At 37.2% G+C, this 19,616-nt stretch overlaps 1 protein-coding gene across 1 annotated transcript in view; it reads right to left on the bottom strand.

The window, feature by feature from the left end:
- Positions 1-19,616, bottom strand: part of LOC100549929 (PHD finger protein 21A) — a 51,036-nt gene that overhangs the window by 12,230 nt on the left and 19,190 nt on the right. The window contains exons 3-11 of the mRNA XM_031553443.1: positions 17,117-17,317; positions 13,211-13,465; positions 11,374-11,460; positions 9,337-9,633; positions 7,598-7,696; positions 6,495-6,546; positions 5,602-5,681; positions 5,074-5,134; positions 2,833-2,855 (exon numbers count right to left, since the gene is read on the bottom strand). Of these exons, the coding sequence (XP_031409303.1) occupies positions 2,833-2,855; positions 5,074-5,134; positions 5,602-5,681; positions 6,495-6,546; positions 7,598-7,696; positions 9,337-9,633; positions 11,374-11,460; positions 13,211-13,465; positions 17,117-17,317 (1,155 nt within the window). The remainder of the gene's footprint in view (positions 1-2,832; positions 2,856-5,073; positions 5,135-5,601; positions 5,682-6,494; positions 6,547-7,597; positions 7,697-9,336; positions 9,634-11,373; positions 11,461-13,210; positions 13,466-17,116; positions 17,318-19,616) is intronic.

The raw sequence follows: 19,616 nt of genomic DNA, 5'->3' as shown, positions 1-19,616 counted from the left end.
CATTAATAAAGATTATCATAATAGGTATGTGTGCTGTAAGTGAATTAAGTTATCACAAGCAATAATAATCTAGGCATTCCCAAACATTTATGAGGTTGACTTCACAGTCTGAATGTTCTCCAATGCTCTGCTCAACTGTAACATTTATTAATTTACTAATAAAAAGGCATTTTGTGACCACAGGCTTGAATCATTGCTAGAATAGAGATTTTTGGACAGAAAACAGTTTTGCATTATTCTTTCTGCTGAGTAATAGACTATCAAAGGCAATTGCTGTCTTCCAGGTGAATATGCTATTGTGTGAGTGAGAATCACCCATAACCAAGTGGTTCACAGCCAACTTTAAAACAAGAAAAAAAAAAAAAAAACAAAACAAAGGAAAAAAAAAAAAAGCTTTGTTCAGCCCTGCCTGTTATTATTTCCCTCCTTTTCCCAGGTTCTGTTCTCAGTTTCTACCCCTCCACCCTTATCTCCACTCCCATCTCAAGTTCCTGCTTCATCCTACTACATCCTCCCTTCAGAACTCATCTGTCATTGAAAGGATGACAATTCAGGAGAAAGGCAAGAAAGCCATTCTGGGCTGTGGTGATGAATGCTTGGTCAATTTTTACAGGTTGGCTAAAAACAAAGTTTTTTTCAGATACCAAACATCAAATTTCCATTCTAAACCCTATAGGAATTAGACTTTCCAAGTAAATGAGTGTAAAAAATGTTTTAAAGATTGGTAAAACCACAGTTTTCTTCTTTAATTGCCTGGGAAACTGCTGAATGGTTTTAACTGAGACTTTTAAAATAACTTTTTACTTGGGCATGCACATATCATGTTTTCACTCTATATGGTCACAAAAAGCTGGAGGAGTAACAACAGGAAGCATTTTTTATTCTACCTGGAATAAATACACCTTTCTATATTTTGACAAACACAGATTTGTAATTAATGAATACTGAAACAATCCATCAGCTAGGTCTGAATACTATCCAAACTGAGAAAATTCAGGGCATTCAGAACTAAATTAGAATGCTACAAGAATTCTCAATTCTTGATTTAGCCTGCTGTCACCACATTATACTGTTTTGAGAGCTCTTATACAGTAGGAAATGACCATACAGAAGTCAGAGATGGAAAAAATCTAACACATTATCCAATCCTTCTCATGGGGCCAATATAAAAAAAAAATGCTCTCTCCAGCATGTTTACTTGTCAATTTTACTGCTTACTTTTAGAAGCCCCCAGAGATGGAGCTGGCACACCCTCCCTCTGTGGGGCTGTTTCACAGTCTCTTTCATCTGACTGTCAGGAAAGGGTTTTTATAGTTGAGTGCTATTCTGCTCTCAAAAGTAACTACATAGAAGTGCACCTTCTAATTTCACATACATATTCCCTGTGTATCAGAACTGCATCTATTTATTTCTATGACTCAAACACGCTTCCACTATTTCTATTTCTGTCGCCTCTACAGAACAAATACTGTTCAGAAGCAACAAGATGGCTTCTGTTGCCTCCTCTCCATGGCCAATAGAGTTTGTCCCTCACTCTATGCTCTTTAAGTGGTGAAACTGCACAGGTGAAAATAAAACCACCCAACTCAACTCTTCCTTAAAGTCCACTTCAAGTTGCTGGCTCTCAATTACACACAATATTACATTAAAAAGAAGCATACAAACAAACAAACCTAGATCTCTTATTCAGGTGAATAAATAAGCCAGTATCTTTTTATTTTCAAGCTGTTCCCAGTAATAGGAAGTTCCAAAAAGGCAAGCACTTTACTGGAAGTACACTACAACTCCTGACAAGTTTTGTACAATGAATTACTTCACTCATTGTACACTTCTGGACAAACCATTCATTACATCGTGTCAGACCTACACAGTAACTCAGATCAACTTTCTCTGCTATTTCTTTTCAGATGCTTATGCACAGCCTTTAAATTTTTTCTTAATGCTTTTGGCAAGAAACAGAAACAATGAAATAACTGGGTCATCCTCAGCTACTTAAAAAAAGGCTGTACTTTGAGGGGCAAATCTTAGTTTTTAACTTAAAAAAAAAAAAAAGGAATATTTCTTTTTTTATAAATTATGAAAAAATGAGCAGATTTCATTTGAGACAGATTTTGTGATCTGATCACATAGCAATGTATTCAGCTACCAGTGTAGTTGGACTGCCATAACCAGTGCAGTGAACACTGCTCCTGGCTGTCTTGGGTGATCCAAGCTGTTTTCCTTCTCTCATTACTGAAACATCACAACTTTTTGTTATTATGGTCTGTAAGTAATATTTTCCATTCTCCCCTCTCCCCTTTATCATGGATGACAGATTCAATTCAGTCAGACAAGATCTCAAACATGGTACAAAGGAAATGAGCTCATCTAGCATGCCTAGTGCCTCCCAGTGTTTCAATCCACTGCATGTTATAAATAAAATCCCTACAGGATAAGAACATAGGTGCAGGAGGAAAAAAGGAAGGGTGTTAAAAGGATACGAGATGGTTTCACTGCACTGAACCAGGACAAAGGATGAATGTGACTAAACAAACAAAATCTGCAATGATTGACCTTGTGATTGTTTCTGCATATCTTTCCAAAAGTAACCTCCCTCCCCAAGAATTACTTACGTCTGTGGAGCTGGGGCTAGGCAGGGACACAGGCTGAACAGCCGCGGGAAAAGTAAATGTGGTCTCTGTCTTTTCATTTTCAGGGGAGTCAGGATAACTGGACAGAGGGGACGTGGGCGTCAAAGCCCCAAACCCCAGCACCGTGTTGTACTTAGGTGGACGACCTACATATTAACAAAAGGGAACAAACAAACAAACAAACAAACAAAATCTTACATACCTTTGGCCAGTGGTCCTCATTGGCTAGCATGAAAAAGGAAATGATGTAGCACAGAGAGGAAGTTAATATAAAAGTTACAAGTGGAAGGACAGAAGCAAAGATTTAAACATTTTTTAAGAAATATTTAAGTAGAATTTTGCAAGGAAAGAATATTTGAAAGATGTATTTCAGAAGGAAATAGAAATAAGTTCTGTAAGAAGGTCAAAGAACTACGCCCCCAAAAGCAGTCTGGGGACTCCTAGTAACAAGGATACTCAGTTTTTAGGGAAAATTTCTTGGCACTAAAGCTAGATAGAAGCCACAATAACTACTATGAAATCCTTTCTACTGTTATCTCACACATTCCTATCTTTCTACTGCCAGCATAAATCTACACAAAGGTTAAGTCCCGTATCAGAGGCCAACACTCACCATTCCAACCCCCTCCTTTTCTTCTCATTTTTTTAAACCACTCATCCACAGATCAGCACTTTCTACTTTACTGGTGCATCTTTTAAATTAGGGTGCCTCAAGAAAAGTCCTGTTGTGTGACTCATAACCCCAGCACTACCAGTTGTAATCCATCGTTGGTCTTAAAATGTGATTCTCCTCAGATTCTGTGTTTTTTCTTAACCTTTCTCAGTCTAGTTTGTTTGACTATGCACAACTCCTAAATGCTCCTTCAGATTAGCACAATGTGTCTGTAACTATTTTCATAAAATTATGTATGCAAAGTAAGACAGTAAAAAACAATATGTAACCATCATTTCTGCCTCCCTTCTCTACAGTAATTTATGGATATGTAAACATAAAGGACTTAGGATCTAGGAATAATTCCCCAGATCTTATGTTTACAGATTGTCAGTCCATACCTATTAACATGCTAAACCTTGCATTTAAGGTCTGGATATGTTCCAGAACTAAGTATGTCCTTGGAAATGGATTTCTGATAGTGATGTCCATGGCTGAAATTTCTGACACGCTCAGCACCAATTAAAGCTCTCAAGGGCACATGCTTGCATAAGCTTTACGACTAATATACTGCTATTCTAAATCACAAAATAAATGTATACATCCAAATCTTCTATCAGTTAAAAATGCATGCTACTAATTTGGTGCTAATAGAAGGTGCAGGCTCACAACAGTGTGTGAGAAAAAAAAGACAGTAAGACAGCAGTAAGCATGCATAAACAGGCTAAGAGAATATCAAGCACAAAAGCATGCAATCCCTTTCATTGATGCAGTAATTGTTCACAATGACTTATAGAATAGAATTAAGAAATCATTACTAGAAGTAGGAATATTTATTTATCCACAGAGCAAATGCAAAACTCTATCTCTGTAAAATTCATACCATATATTAGAAAAAAAATCTTTTTTTAATGGTGGATACTGACGTGCTTTATTCAAAACAGCACAAGGGTCAGCTCTGTCACATTGCCTTCTGGACTGACGAGGTTTGTCAAAGAAAGTACACATTAGGTGAATATTTGACATCACAGCAAAAAAAATCATAATTGAACTGGTCAATTCTATACTTGACTGCACAAGTTCTTAAGAACTGCAGAAAATCATAAAATCAGGAAAAATTGTTATATACGTGTGGTTGATGCCTTGTATGAAAACCAGTATGAAGTTCTCTGCTATGTTGTGCTGACTTATTTCTTTCATCATAACATAAGTATTAAAATTTCAACTATTTTTACAGAAGAATTTGGACTGAAGAATGCTGCATACCTACACAAAAGATCATATTCCATTCCTGGACAAGTGGCACTCTGCACACAATAAAGTGCTCGGGATGAGCAAGATAGTCTTTCTCGAGACAAATTATTTCCAAGGAACCATCTCTGCTCCCACTGGGGAACAAGCTTTTCTCACACTAAGTTTCCTCTCCTACTCAGGGCACAGACACTTCTTCCACAACCACCTTCTTCTTGACAGTAGCAATACAATTTAGTTATTAAAAAGAGAATCTCGACAGCAGCTTTATACCTCTAAATGATGTTCAGACATCTCACCTTTCACTTTGCTCTATTTTTGTGGGGGAAGGTGAAACTGAAATGAAACACTGAGCTGCTTAATAAAACCTGCTATGCTAATCCCTGGAAGTCAAGATCTGTGTCTACCATGGAAATTTACTAGACAAATGAAGTACTGTAAAGTCCTTCTTTGTTTTGCCCTTCAAATGAACAAGGGGACTGCAAATGCAAGATGGAGGAAGAGGCACAGTGCAGGGAGACATGTCTAAGTATACCTCACCTCTTTTACGCGTTCCAGGATGCATTGTGCTGTTCAGGTACGTGACTGCACTCTTCTTGCGCTGCAGGGGAAAACACGACCATTTTAGCTGGTTAACATTTTTGGCAACAACTATATACAATAGCTGATGAACAGCAAGGTAGCACTACATGTGATTACCAGCTGTTCTGTTTTCTGGAGCACAGCTTCAGAGAAGTTTGCTTTTTTACATTACTTTTGACCTCTGGACTGCTTCAGTCCAATATGCAAGCTGACCTAATGGTTAAGACTAACACACACTGCCATTTAATTTCAGTTTTACATAGGAAAAGGCAGAAAAGGACATAAATATTATAAGAACACCCAAGTGTGCCTCCTGATTAAAAATCTCAGGGTCATATCATTGCAATGGCCATCTGAATTACAAACAATAGCTTCCCTGTCTTGTCAGAAGTAAGATAGCTTAATTGTCATGGTGGTATGGTGGCAATGTGGCAGAAAAGAAGCTCAGAATGAAAGGACCAGCTTCCCCCAGCAAGAGATCAATACCTCAGGCTCAAAAACAGCTCCGCTGTATACTGGATTTGCTGTTGTTCTTCTTTTCCTCTCTTGTCGCTTACTTTGGATTTCTTGAAAAACAAAGCATTCAGGTTAGAAAACAACAGGCCCCAGAAATTATGAGTTCCTAAGGATGCAGTTTGCACGTGAAGATTTCTACAGAACCATACATGCTCAACAAAGGAAACTTTATCATGCTTCTAATTTCTGCAGGTTTGGAACTAAGAGCTGATAAAAAATACAAGTATAGTGCTCAACTAATTCACAAAATGACCATCATCTTCTCTCTAAATAAGAGTACTTCAGGATTAAGACTTTTTATACTGGCAGTCAGTGTAATTGGGAGTTAAACTAGAAGCCTCTGATAACCTTGTCAGTACTTAAAAATAAACGCAGTACAGAAATACACAAGCTGTTGCAATGTTAGGCTGTTTTTCAATGTATAGGATTGAGAAAACAAATTATAATCTATTAATTCATTTCCTTTACAGATTAGAGTCCCATGAAATCATGAAAGAAATGAGAAATCCATATGTGGATTACTGTAAAATTATCCATGGCATAACTTTGCAGATACAGAGGCTGTTTAGAATGCAACAATATTGTCACAAATTTCTTTCCTACCATCAAAGCATACACTTTCTTTTCAAACACTGATTCTTCTGATCTCAGCTGCATAAGCAACTGCTTTCCTTCCATGTAATACGGAGAATAAAGGATGTGCAAGAAAGACCAGTTGGATCAAGAGTACAGACATCCCAAAAGCACTTTTGTGTAAGAAAATACTACACTGAATACAGAAATATGTTGGACTTGTAATTCCCATTCAGAATGACTATGAAACAAAGAGCTCAAGAACCAGCTTACGACATTATTTTTTTTACCTTCCAGATGGTCATGAGTAACTAGTCCTAGAGACACCATGAAGGCAAGTTTCTGTGAGAGGGAAGAAAGAGAAAAAATATAGAGATCATGACAATTCCAATTGTTAGGATACGGTACTTTATTTAGGCCCTTTAAAATCAGTTGGCAGGTAACTAAGCACCAAAAATGTTACTAATAATGCTTTGCTTCCATAACTCACTTTTCATTTATATATGTTAATTTGGGAACCTAGGCTGATACACAGGGAAATGTCAATTGCTTACGATCACCGAGTTGGCAGAGCCAGGAACAAGAAAGCAGTTTCTTTACTTCCAATACACTGAGATAACTATGTGATTGGTTCTTAGTAAATGCCAACACAGTTTGCTTGCCAGTAAAATATTACTGGCTACAGAACACCATCTTCATATTACTGCAGACTATAAGGAGCAAGTCTGTTATGCAGTTTGATTAGGGCTATGGCTTCCTCAAGGGATTCTAATTTTAATGCAAGAAGTGCACAGATATCTAAAAATCAGAATTTGTACTGAAAATAGCTAATGCTCACATTAGAAACAGTCAGCTTGAATCTATTTAAAAAAAATAAACACATTTAGTTGTAATCAGTTCCAGAGCTCAATGTGGCAAAAAGGCTCTAGGAAATAGTCATTTTGGTTTTTCCATCCCCCCAAGACTAACGGGACCTAAACTAGAATAAAATCTATGCAGAATGTGCACATACATGGCTCTTTCCATCCTGCTAATCAGAACAATAGTCTTTTATAAGAGAAAAAAAGACAGTTTTCCAACAGTCTAAAAGCTCAAAGGATTAGAAATCAATGCTGTTATCTAAGCTTCCTGGTTGAAGGAAGTATCAGCGAAATTACAAACTTTTAATTTAACAAAAGACCAGAATGAAATATGCAAATGAATTATATCTGTTTAGATTTCTCATTCTGTAGACCTAATAGGTCTTCAGTCATAGACTGATAGTTACTGCTGCCAAATAGGATACATAGAATATGAAAGTTTAGGAATTTTAAGGGAAGAGGGAGGAAAAAAAGTGTTTTCTGGAGGACAAGGAATTCCTTCCATCCAGAAAACTCTGGATGTGTTCTGATACCTGTGGATTTTCTTCTCGTTTTGGCTTCGGTGCAGCAGGTGGAGTAACTGTACGACTTTCTGTTTGCTTCTCTTCTGCTTCCACATGTGGTTTAATAGTCTGAAAAAAAAAAAAAGTTTCTCTCATTCTCTGATAAGGAGGACTATTTTATTTTGAGTAACAAAGCAAAACAAATACTTCAGCAGATACAAAGAAAAACAGCTTAAAGTTGGCAACGTATTAACAAAGAATTGGACTGAGAGGAATATTAAATACTGTTTTGCTTTAACAAAAGATGAAATAGCCTCACAACCATTCCATTAACCCAAGCAGCCATGCAAGCAGTAAAAGTCATCACAAGAGTTAACTCCATTACAGAAGTTGCTGTACTGTATGGGATGGAAAACTTCAGGTAAAACCATTCTGCATGGTTACATGCATTTTATACTTCTGGCTCTTCAATCTTCTTGAAGAATTATGAATGGCTCAAAAACTCTCTCTCTGACTCCTAAGACCTCGTATTTTTTCTGCACTTTTTTTTTCTTAAGTCGGATTCTTCTTCAGTGATACCACAAAACTCTTCATGTCAACCCCCAACCCATGGCATAGCTGTTGATACTACAAACTGAGGTAATCTCTACAAAGACACAAACTCTTCCTCTCTACCATATGGGGAAAATACACTGAAAAGTTAATATATTATTAAACCACTAACATTTTTCTGTATGTTTTTCAACAGTTCCTTGATTTTCCAGTAATTATTTGAAGAGCAAATGAATATTGCTGACATCAAAAGGAATAGGCATCAAAAGTACAGTATTGTAGAAGTACTACTTCAAATCAAATGAAAAGTGCACGCACTGCTGAATAACTTGTAGAACTGCCTTGAGGTACACAAGAACCTACTCAAGTGAATTCATAGGGAGAACAGAACGCAAGCATATCTTTCATGCACTAGACTATCTCAGTCTCTATAGGTGACTTCAAACGTGGAAGATAACTTCAAGGCACATTAGTCTACGAAAGATTTGTAAGTAAAATGTATAGTAATATATGCATAATTACATAAATACACATTGTATGTTATAGATAATGCATTATATATTATATAATGGTATAATATCACTAACCTGTAATAAATGAAAGAATTAAAAGTGAAATAGAAGATTGCTTCACTTCAACTGAACATTAAGGAAGCAGCAGCTGCAAACCATGCTAAAGTAAAAACTTTAAGAAAGTCTTTGGTGGAGGGAGATTTTAAAACTAATTATTTACAATGCTCTGTTTCTAATGGTCTCCCTTCTGCTCATTTAACCTAATTTAGTCATGGTAAACTGCCAGTCCTCTAAAGATGAGTGACTATTTTTTCTCCAATTATAAGACAACAAGACTACAGGAGCAAGGAAGAAATTGTTGGATTATATACTTCTATGGTTTTGCTTTTTTTTTTTGAACATGGATTTTGGTTTGTACATAGTCTCCAAGAAATTAGTACAGCCTTGGAATATAGCTTGCTTATAAACAACTGAAGCTGAACAGTAGAGAGAATAAAACTCTTAAAGTATGAAAAGAAGATGTTAAAGAAAAAAGGTTATTTCTACTCCCAGAGTCAGAAGTCATTTCATAATTTGTACTACTGTTGGAACATGAATATTACCAGCAATCAATGAAAGCTTCCCCATTTCTTATTCTCTCCAAAACTGGCACCATAAAGCAATACATCGAATATGCTTATTCAGTAGACACTTTCTTATCTGTACCTGTTTTTCAATGTTTGGTTTGCTGATCTGTACAGTCTGAGGTCCAGCAAGCCTGGTACCCGGTGCTGCTATCACGATGCTGGTGAGCTGTGCCATAGGGAAAGTTTTGGCTATGGTTGCTGTCTGCCCGTTAACTACACGAACTGGATGTATGGAGTTCTGAGAGTTGGGTAAAGAGGTGGGTGTGAACTTTGTTGTCAACATCACAGGCCTCTGAATAAGCTGAGGAGCTGCAAGCATTGGAGGAGGTGCTGGGGCAATAGGAATGTTATTTTGGGCAACTGGCTTAGGTCGAACCTATGGGGAAAAAAAAGGAAGAGAGATATTCATATAGCAATACTGCGGAAAAAATTATTTACTAAGTCTTTCAATTCAGCCTGTATAATCCATGATTCCTTACAGAATGTAATTTTTAGCATAGAGTCACAAGTATGATACGAAAAAGAAAAAGCCACATTTTCGAATTTACTTTCATAAGATCCATCCATAAAACATTTGCATAAGCAGTCACAGTCCCTGAAATGGTATTTGGATTCACAGATATTTATATTACATGTATATTGCCAAGTGCCTTATATATGTCTAAATCAACATACTGCTTTTGTGAGCCAAAAACTAATGTAATATTTACAGGCACTGCTGAGACTTTCATGTCAGAAGTGTGTCTCAGGGCTTTATACTGAGTCTCCAACAATTTTTCAGAAAATCCTTGTTATCACTGTTATCATATTACTCTGTACACGTATAAATAGACATTTGCATATCCACTCTTGCTAAATAAATAGAATTTTCACAATAATACATTAATCTCTCACTGAAAATGCTGAAGGGTACAGCTAAAGGCAGTTAGTAATATTTTTCTTCCATGAGTCACAAAAATTGTTCAATACTCTACTACAAATACTTGTTTATTTCTTGCCCATTGTTTTTACTTACTACATGATTACAGTGTACAGAAACAGAATAAATTACTCTGAAAATAAAGCCTTTTCCACTATTTAATTTCTGTTGTCCTATCCACATTTAATACTCCACAATGGATTTCATCATTAAAAACAAGGTGATGTTCCAACAGATTTCACAGTCTCTAAGTTTTAAACAGAGACCAGCCTATATTTTCCTTTTTTTCTTTTGCACCACATTAAGGCTTCTAGTCAGTGCCAAGTATATGTTGCAAATGATATAGTTCCTCCAAAATCTTTTCTTTTAATGAAGAAAGAATCAGTGTCTTTTCCAACCTGTGAAAAAATTTGTTTTCTACAAGTTTTACTGCTCAGCTGTGAACAGAAATCACCCTCTGCTGCAATACAGAAATACTTGGGAACAACCTAGAGACATCTTGTTTTTCCTTCTTGCTCATGAGCAGCAAACAATAATTACAGCAATTTAAGGCCTTAGGTGATGCATTGATTTTTGCTGACACCAGTTCAGAGGGTTCATTCCTTTTGATGCAAATACATTCATAAATGATCACTATATGCTAATCTCATAATCACAGACACACAGGGCAGGAGGAAGCTCAGGATATTTCTAATCCAATCTCCTTCTCAGTGCAAGGCCAACGCTCAATGCAGACCAAGATTCTCAGGGCTTTGTCCAGACAGGGCTTGCTAACCCCCAAGGCTGGAGATTCCACCACGCCTCTGGGCAGCCTATTCCAGTCCTAAATGTTCCCACAGTGAGAAATTATTTCCTGACTGGATATTAGGAAAGCTTTTGTTACTGTGAAGGTGGTCAAGCACTGGAACAGGCTTTCTAGAGAGGTGGTTGTTGCCTCGTGCTTGTCAGTATTCTAAGAGGCATTTGGATAATGAACTGCTCAGGCAGCTGGACTGGATGATCTTTGAAGATTCCTTCCAACAGAATCATTCTGTTCTGTTCTATTGTACATCCAGTCTAAACCTTCCCATGAAGATGAATTGTCTCCTCCACCACGTCACCAATAAAGAACTGACAGGCACGATGCTCACAGAAAATTTCTCCTATTTACGCTATAATTAAGGTCCCTCTTTACTTGCTTGCTCTCTATACACTTACCTGTGGAAGAAAATTTGGACGAGGAGTGAGTCTGGGAGGAGGGATGAACTGCGGCACTTTTATGGGCTGGGGTGTAGCCTGAACCTGCTGTAAGAATGTAAGACATAGTTCAATCAGAGAAAAATAGCTCTGATGTTGTTCACCAAAATCAACACCCTGAACGTATTTTCAGACTTGATGTTCCTGGCTTTTCACTCCATAGTTTTTCATTGTAACAGCTTCTTCGTTACAAATGTACTGAAAAAGGAAGTATCCCTACTTTCCAGCGCCTGTATACCTTTGTTCACAAACAGAAGGTATCTCTCCTTTTAGTGCTTCTGTACTAACTACTGTGATCTGTGATCTAAAATCACTTCATCTGAAGAGAATGAAACTATGATTTGTTTTAATAGTTCATAAATGGCTTTATAACTGACAGAAAGTAGCTTCAGGCTTTGATGTCCAGCTATACTATCCTATTATATTCAATGGCATCCAGGAGAACAAAAGATTATCTCACACAAATGAGAAAATTTGGAAGTTAGAACTATTCTATTTCTAGAAATATTAATGACACTCTGAGGGTCTGTAAATGCACAGCCTAAAATTTGAAGGTAAGTCAATTGAAGCAATTAAGCTCTGATTTTAAGCAGTCTTAAGTACTTTCCTTTCTACCTGAAATCAATTGGAGTTGCCAAATAATTAATCTGATTAGTGATACTAACTACCCTAGTTGAGTACTCAGTGAGATTCTTTGAGATTAATGTCCATGTTAGTTTCCACCCTTCTCTACTTCTGTCCATACACATAAGATTGCGATTTACTTCAAAAAGGTATCATGCTGATTAATTAAAGCTTGGGAAAATATTCTGAGATTTTTTATGAAATGTGCTTCCAAAACCTAAATCACGTGTAAGTATAATAACACTATCACCTGCACAGCCTAAGTAGGTAATTCAGCAAAGAGATTAAGCAGAAGCATGAAAGTCAGATGAGGGGGGCAACAGATGACTCTGGAAAAGGGAATAGTAGAAAAGACTCCAAACGTTCTACCCTGATTACAGTGATGCCCTATCGGGAAGTAGAATTACTTTAATTTGCATTATTAAACTGTATTTTTAAATAAAGATAAATAAAGATTTGTATTCAGTGAAGTTCTAATCTTTAATTCAAAAGTGGAATTTCCCTATCATGATCCTATATAATTCCTAATTTCCAGTCCAAGAAGGTTATATAATCTAATTCTACAACATTTCTTCTTATATTTCCAGGTGTCTCATCAATTGTTCAGCAAGTTAACTACTCTGGAAAAGACTGTATGATATAATCCGAGCACTTTCCAAAATACATGATTAAAGAAACAGGATCTGCGTATGAAAAAATGGTGAGTGAAGACATGGTAGTGAGCAGAATTAAGTGGTGTGTCTAACATGAGAGACTTTATCACAGAAAGTGAACAAGAGAGATTGACTCAAAAAATGTAAAACAAAAACCCCAAATGATCAAACCACGAAATTCTGACAGCACCTTTACCAAACAAAAGAGTTGAAATTTTGCAGAACACAGCCCATATACTCCGTAGGGGCAAAACAATTGCTGCTTCCCCATGACTAACAGTTACTGCACAGAGTTGATGACAGCACCGATTTAATTCTATAGAGCCAAACAATAGTAACAACCCATGTAGAGAGTAAATATTTTTCTCTCGGTTTTGTAGTTTAGCAATGTCAACCTACGAAGTCTCATAACAAGTCCCTACTCTTCTCCTTTCTGGTACAAAAATGTGATTTTTTTTTCCTATGGCCCTGTTGCAAACTACACCACACATATTTGCAGGGCAAACACATGAAACGCTTACCAAAGTGACTGTGTTTTTCGCCACTATTTGGACTGTCTCAGCTCCTGGCCCAGTGACCTTATTTGTTGTCTGGAGGTTGACCGGTGCATTCTGCGCATCAGTGCTGAGGACTGCTTTCTGGTTGTTGTTGATAGCAGTAACCATGGCAATGGTAGGTCTCTGACCCACAACGGAGGCAGGCATGGTCGCAGTTGCTGCTTTCAAGACGAGAGGTAGTGTCTTAGTGGTGATCATAGAAGCTGTAGTTACCGTTTTCTAGAGGAAACAGAAAAAACACTGTAAGAGACAGAGACACTTGGCATCAGACAGGATGTGGGCTGGTTTGTCAGAAACAATAGACAGTAGAAGAAAAGGCAGCACTAAGTCTACCTGCCTACTGTTCAGACATGCATATGATTTTACTCTTCTGAAAACTGAATAGCTAGAAAGAAATCTCATTTGGGGCTCCTGTTGGGAACATTTTCATCATTTGCAAAATTAGAGATTGATTCAAAAACAGTTTCTGAGAATACGACAACCAAGTGTTAGCAGAGGCATATACGTGTTTTGATCTTTTAGTTTCATTCTACTTGTAAATGTGTACTGTCAACATCAACCCTATATGCTGGAATTTTATGAAACAAACCAGCAAACTAGCTTCTCATCAATTAAAATACAAAATTCCAAATGGAAACTTTACTTACAGAGATCATAATTAGGGGAAGAGGGAAAAAAAACCTCATAAGCTTATTTTTTTCTTTAAGAACAAAAATGGATTTTGATTCTGGCTAGTCTAAATTTCAGTTTTAGACATACAGACAGTAATTTAGTCCTTCATGTTCTTTCCTAAGAATACCAGCAGGGCTATCCTGGAGTTGTGAGCTGGCTGTACGCCTGTCCAGCTGCAGGCAATTAATTTTAACTTCACTGGAACGGGGGAGTGGGGGTGGTTTTGGTGCACGCACATGATTCCAGATTGTTCTTAGCCTGTTTTAAAGAAAGTGGTTTTGAATCACTTAATGTCAGCATTTATCTGAAATGCACTGATACACTATGCTCCCAAATTAAGTGTATTCCGAAGTTAATCGTAATTCCTAATTTTGGTTTAAAATGTACCATCTTTTAAGATATTGAAGAAAACAGAAAATACCAATCTCATTCAAAAAGTAACAAGGCAGGAAAATCTCCGTATAAAGTCAGAACACAACGTGTGCAGAAAAATCATGATGAATGACACTCAACAGAATGGCAGAACGTATTCCTTCTCTCTTTGGTGTAAAAAATCCAGTGTATTAATGACCCTGCATTTTCAAAACAGTTACTGGCATCATTAAATGCTTTTAGAATGAAGCAAGAGCCATTCCCTCTTGACAATGGTGCTAGACTTTAGAACAGGAAAAAATGGAGAACCAGGGGTCAGGCAGCCTCTGTCATGTTCTGAACATGCCTCATTCAGATTTCGCCATTATGATGACATAAGAACTTTCTTTTCATTCTAATAAAGTAATATATTTCCAGTTGGTTCCTTCAGTATTTTCTCTGATACTATTTCCTTAAACTAAAATGTGTTTTGCCTTCACACCACCAATTTTTTACTGCTTAAACTATATCCCCTAATTGTTAATTACACTCAAATGTGAAAAAATCACTGTATAATGCCAAATCAAAGAATAATTCGTGCTACAATTTAATGAATTTATATAAAATCTAGTCATAATAGTTTTTTCCTTGTCTCAATGTGAACAATTCCCTTAACTTTCTGTTTTAGATATAAGAGCTTCTCATTGACCTCCACTGCACTGTCTCCAAAGCAAGAGGCTCCTTTCCCCTGAAGCAGTAATATTATTCAAGCTTTTCCAATAAGATGTAACACCGTATCATTTTCACAAGAATTACATTCATCTATACACATTTTAAAGAAAAGTGTAATCCATCATGTAATACAAGACTGAGACACTTTCAAGGGGTTCTGCTAAGTGTGAAAGTACTGAGAGCATAGTTTCAGACAGCAGATCACAGAGCTTGAATTTCTGCGTTACTTTGCAGAGCATTAATTGCTTCGGTTATTCTAAAAGGTTTTCAATGCTTGAATTCATACTGAAGTACCATTCATAGCAAGTTTGCTTTATTTCGCATAATAACATTGTAATAGTACGAGCTTTCAGCAGGCTTGCTGCTTTTTGAAAAAATACCCCTCTTACTGGATTATGTTAAGTATCTTACAATGTCACTATCAAAGCAGTATATATAACTTTATTCCTAAACTGAATTACTCTGAAAATAGCAATTGAAAGCATTCTCTTTACTGGAAAATGTGTTGTTACAAAAGTTGGCAGCAATAACCTTTAAACAGGGACAAAATACTTAACATTACTTGTTCCTTATATCTTTGCTGAAAGAGAAGGCACAGTTTTACTGAGGGGCAAGAGAACAGAGAATCTGTACATAGATTCCACAGAAGCAAGAGATGATATTTTAGAGTTATACCAACATAAACAATAACAGATCACTTAAGGGTACGAGCTGGCTTTTTTTATTCAAATGAGAGGGAGACCTGCCTTTCAGTTCCTAATTACTTTCTGACTGCAACCGCATCAAGGAGTCAGAAGGGTGTAGCAGTTTTGTGACTGTTTCACTAGAGGGCTCTTTAACTTTAAACAAAACCTGGGTTTTTGTAACCCAGAAGATGACCTGGAAGTTAATGCGTGAATGCAAAGTGTGGAACAAGGAGAAAAATGTAAGGCTGCTTTTGCAGTTGTGTTTCCTGACTGAAAAGCAAAGAGTGATTCACCATTTTACGACACATTAGTACACACTTCATAGTTCTGTCCTAGATTCAGTGTAGTTTGTGCTCAAGTCCATCGTTTTCTTAGATAAGTCTGCTTCATTTCGTCAATATTCTTTTTCAAGTACCTAAGCCTCACAAAGATATTTTTAGAAAATATTCAAAACAACTTGCTCGTTTAACGAGATAACTAAGATCCCAACCATTTCTTCCCCTTCTACTTTCTGGAAAAGAGGAGAACTATTACCAGTCAAAGTTATGGCTGCAATTCCCTGCAATATGCATAAAGCAAACGGTGAATTCTGCCATCTGCCTATCCAAATACATGTGAGCTGCTGAGATGGCAACAATAGGTAAAAAAAAAGTCACACATCCTCTTACTATGAAATATACCCCTGCCTTTCTAGCTGCTTTATTAGCAGACTTTTGAGAGTCTAAATATTTGAACAGTAGAGACTTGGAATTAGCTTGCAATTTCCTTCTCAGTAAAGCGGTCCACTTTCCCTGGTGAGTTTTGGGATTATATCTCTAATCCTATACTGTAATGAAATTAATGTGCCTTCCCAATAAATACACTACTTTCTAAAATTTAAACTTTGCAATTACCATTGTATCCACTTAAATTAATGTATGCAGACTCGGGTAAGAATTATTACATATGAGTTATGTCTGTTTAGAAAGAGCCAGGCAGAAAGAAGAGGGAACTGTTTCCTTATATTTTGCTCACAAAGACTGTGAGTCTTTTAAAAATAAATGATATTAATCACACACTTCATACAGTACAAGCAGAGTCTTTACTGTTTCTTGAGATTTACTAGCTATGGCTAATCACGCATGCACCTGTGGAAACGACAGATTAATTTGCTAAACTTTTATTTATTTCTAAGTAAGATGATGCGACCATCTTTCTTTTTTGTGACACTATGACTTTTAATCTCTAATAGGTGGAAAACAAAAACAAAACAAAACAGAAAAAAACAACAAACCAAACAACTGATACGTGCACATGCACAGAAAGAGAAATTAATATTGGTACACTAAAAGGCCAAAGTGAAAGTTTCTAATTTTCTGTCTGCACCTTTGATTTTTCTGCAGTGAACTTTACCTTCAGCAAGGAAAAGAACTGCTTTAGCAATTCTTACCTGTGATCCAATCACGTTTGGAGAGGGTGCAGTAGACTGCTGCTGCTGTTGATGGTGGTGTTGCTGTAGTTGTTGTAGTGGTTGTGGCTGTGGCGTCTGTAGTTTGTTTTCTGACTGTGCCAATGGCTGTATTTGAAACTTACTGTCTGGCTGTTCCTGCTTCACTATCAAATTCTTTCGAAGCTGTTCCACCACTCTTTTCTACCAGATAAACAGAAACATAAACAGATATGATGATGGTTACTTTGTTGCATATGTTAGAGGAGATAATATTAGCTAAAGCATTTAAGGTAAATAAAGGACTATACAAAAGTGCAGGAGGAGTTCTCTTTTTAGAATTTTAAAAATTGGTGTTAACTAATGGACTGAATTCCAGAATAGCTATGCTGTCCAACAAGATGACCTTACTGTCCTTGCGGAAACTCACCCCACTCCGGGCTATTCACAAACCACTGCAAGACCTCATTAGCATAAATTCACTTGAGACTTGTTGACATTCAGATTCCAAAGTCTCTGTCTCCTTCTGACACACACCTCCAGACACAGAAAATGACTGGCGAGAGAGCCACACTGTGTGCAAAGTGGGGAATAGGAAAGGCACTGATGTGTGGTCATTCAGTCCAATATTACTGCCAATTGAAAGCAAATCAGATAAGGCTACCTACAGCAGGAAGGTAAGAGACAGACTTATTTCTCCAAGCTAAAATGCTTCCAGTGATATTATAGCTTTCATGAAAATTTGAAATTATTTCAAAGAGAAGTTTCTCCTCCTGGTAGCTACTGGTATCCTTAGACGATAAAAGATCTGACACCAGACCAGGTGACTTATGGGATAAGATACCATGTTGCTCAATGGGTAATAAGGGCTCGCATTTTATGTTCATGTGCTTTAGCAACAGCAAGGGGTGCATATACCACAAGACTTTTTTTTTGTGTGTGTGTGTGCACATGATAGGAAACAAGCATCTTTTCCCATACTCTAACCACCACCTATCTAGGGTAGCTTTGAAAAGATTCAGATGTGTACTCCAGAATTGTTACACTGCATGGCTGGATGTGGAGGAGTACATTAAAGAGTGAATTGACACGCCAGAGGCCAGCCTGAGGAAATTTGATCAAAAAGCCTGATGGTCAGACCAACTCAGCCAGAGCTTGGCACTAGCAGAAGGACCTGCCTGAAGCAGTTCCAGTTACGTGAAAAGAAAAAAACTTTCTGACAGTATCCAATCTTTGGATTTATTTATTTATTTATTTATTTATTTGAAGCATTTCTATTAGGGTGTAGTACAAAACAGAGAGAGAGAATGAAAAAAAAAAAAATCCACGTACATACAACCAACTGAAACAATCTTTCTCTCTTTTATATATATATACTTTTTTCCTTGCAGGATTATGGAACTCTGAAGTAGTGAAGTATCTGTTCTTCTTGTAGCTCCCATTCTCATACTTCACACCTTCCAAGTATGTTGCTTATGATAGCTTAAGGCTGCACCATGCCTAACACACTAACCTTGTACCTAGAAAACAGCAAAAGTTGCAGGGTTCCAAACAGGCACTTTTTGAGAACCATAACTTTAAAAAGCAAGAGAGAACACGCCATCAACCAAAAATAAAAATAAAAAAAACCCTGTTTCATAGGGTTGAAAAATGTGAATTCAAAGTGCTGATGTTTTTGCAAAAGACTGAATTCAGCAGCTACCAAGTGTACGTGAGGAAGACCACCCAGCTTATAAAACCTCCCCGGAGTTGTGGTGACGGTCCTGGCACAGATGCACACGGACTCCAAAGGCAACAGAAACATTGGCTCAATCTCACTGAAAACTCAGGGAGCTTGTAGTAGGCAGGAATGCAAAATAAATATTTTACACTGCACCTAGAAGAATGCTAAAAGATATCAAAACCTAAAAACTGGAAACTGTTCCCGCGTAGAACAAAGAGAAAATATTAAGGGTATATATAAGGGTATTTTTCAAATTCAGATGTTTTACATAGTTTTAAGTGGCCTGTGTCTATCTGCTCATTCAAACATGGAATAGCTGAACAATCATTTAAAATTGCTGTCTGAGAAGATCAACCATGTTAACCCGCAAACTGAAGTGCTGCATCAGCAAGCAGAAGAGCTGAAAAACATTTCCAAAGAGCAAACCAAGGGGGGAGGAGACGAGAAGGGAACAGAGCAGGAGATGAAATACGGCAACATGTCTATGTAATACATGCCAAAAACATACTGTACAGGAGACTGAAGCATTGCAGTACCAACTCAGGACAAGAGGCAATAGGACAATCTTGTCCCACCTTGCCAATAGGATAGAACAACGGCGCTGCTGGGGAGAGAGCTGCTGCGAGCCGCCTGGCAGCAGTGCATCCTGCCATCCACATCCATTATGCAGATATTAAATTGGAAGAAACATCTAATGCTTTTAAGATTCAGAGCGGTACAAGTGAAGTTTGCAAAGAATGCCAATTGCTGACGCAGTTTATTAAGCTTCCTCTACCAACT

This window comes from Meleagris gallopavo, chromosome 5, assembly GCF_000146605.3.
Source record: "Meleagris gallopavo isolate NT-WF06-2002-E0010 breed Aviagen turkey brand Nicholas breeding stock chromosome 5, Turkey_5.1, whole genome shotgun sequence".
NCBI lineage: Eukaryota > Metazoa > Chordata > Aves > Galliformes > Phasianidae > Meleagris > Meleagris gallopavo.
Note: the sequence above shows the minus strand (reverse complement) of the source record. Positions and strands in the feature narration are given on the sequence as shown.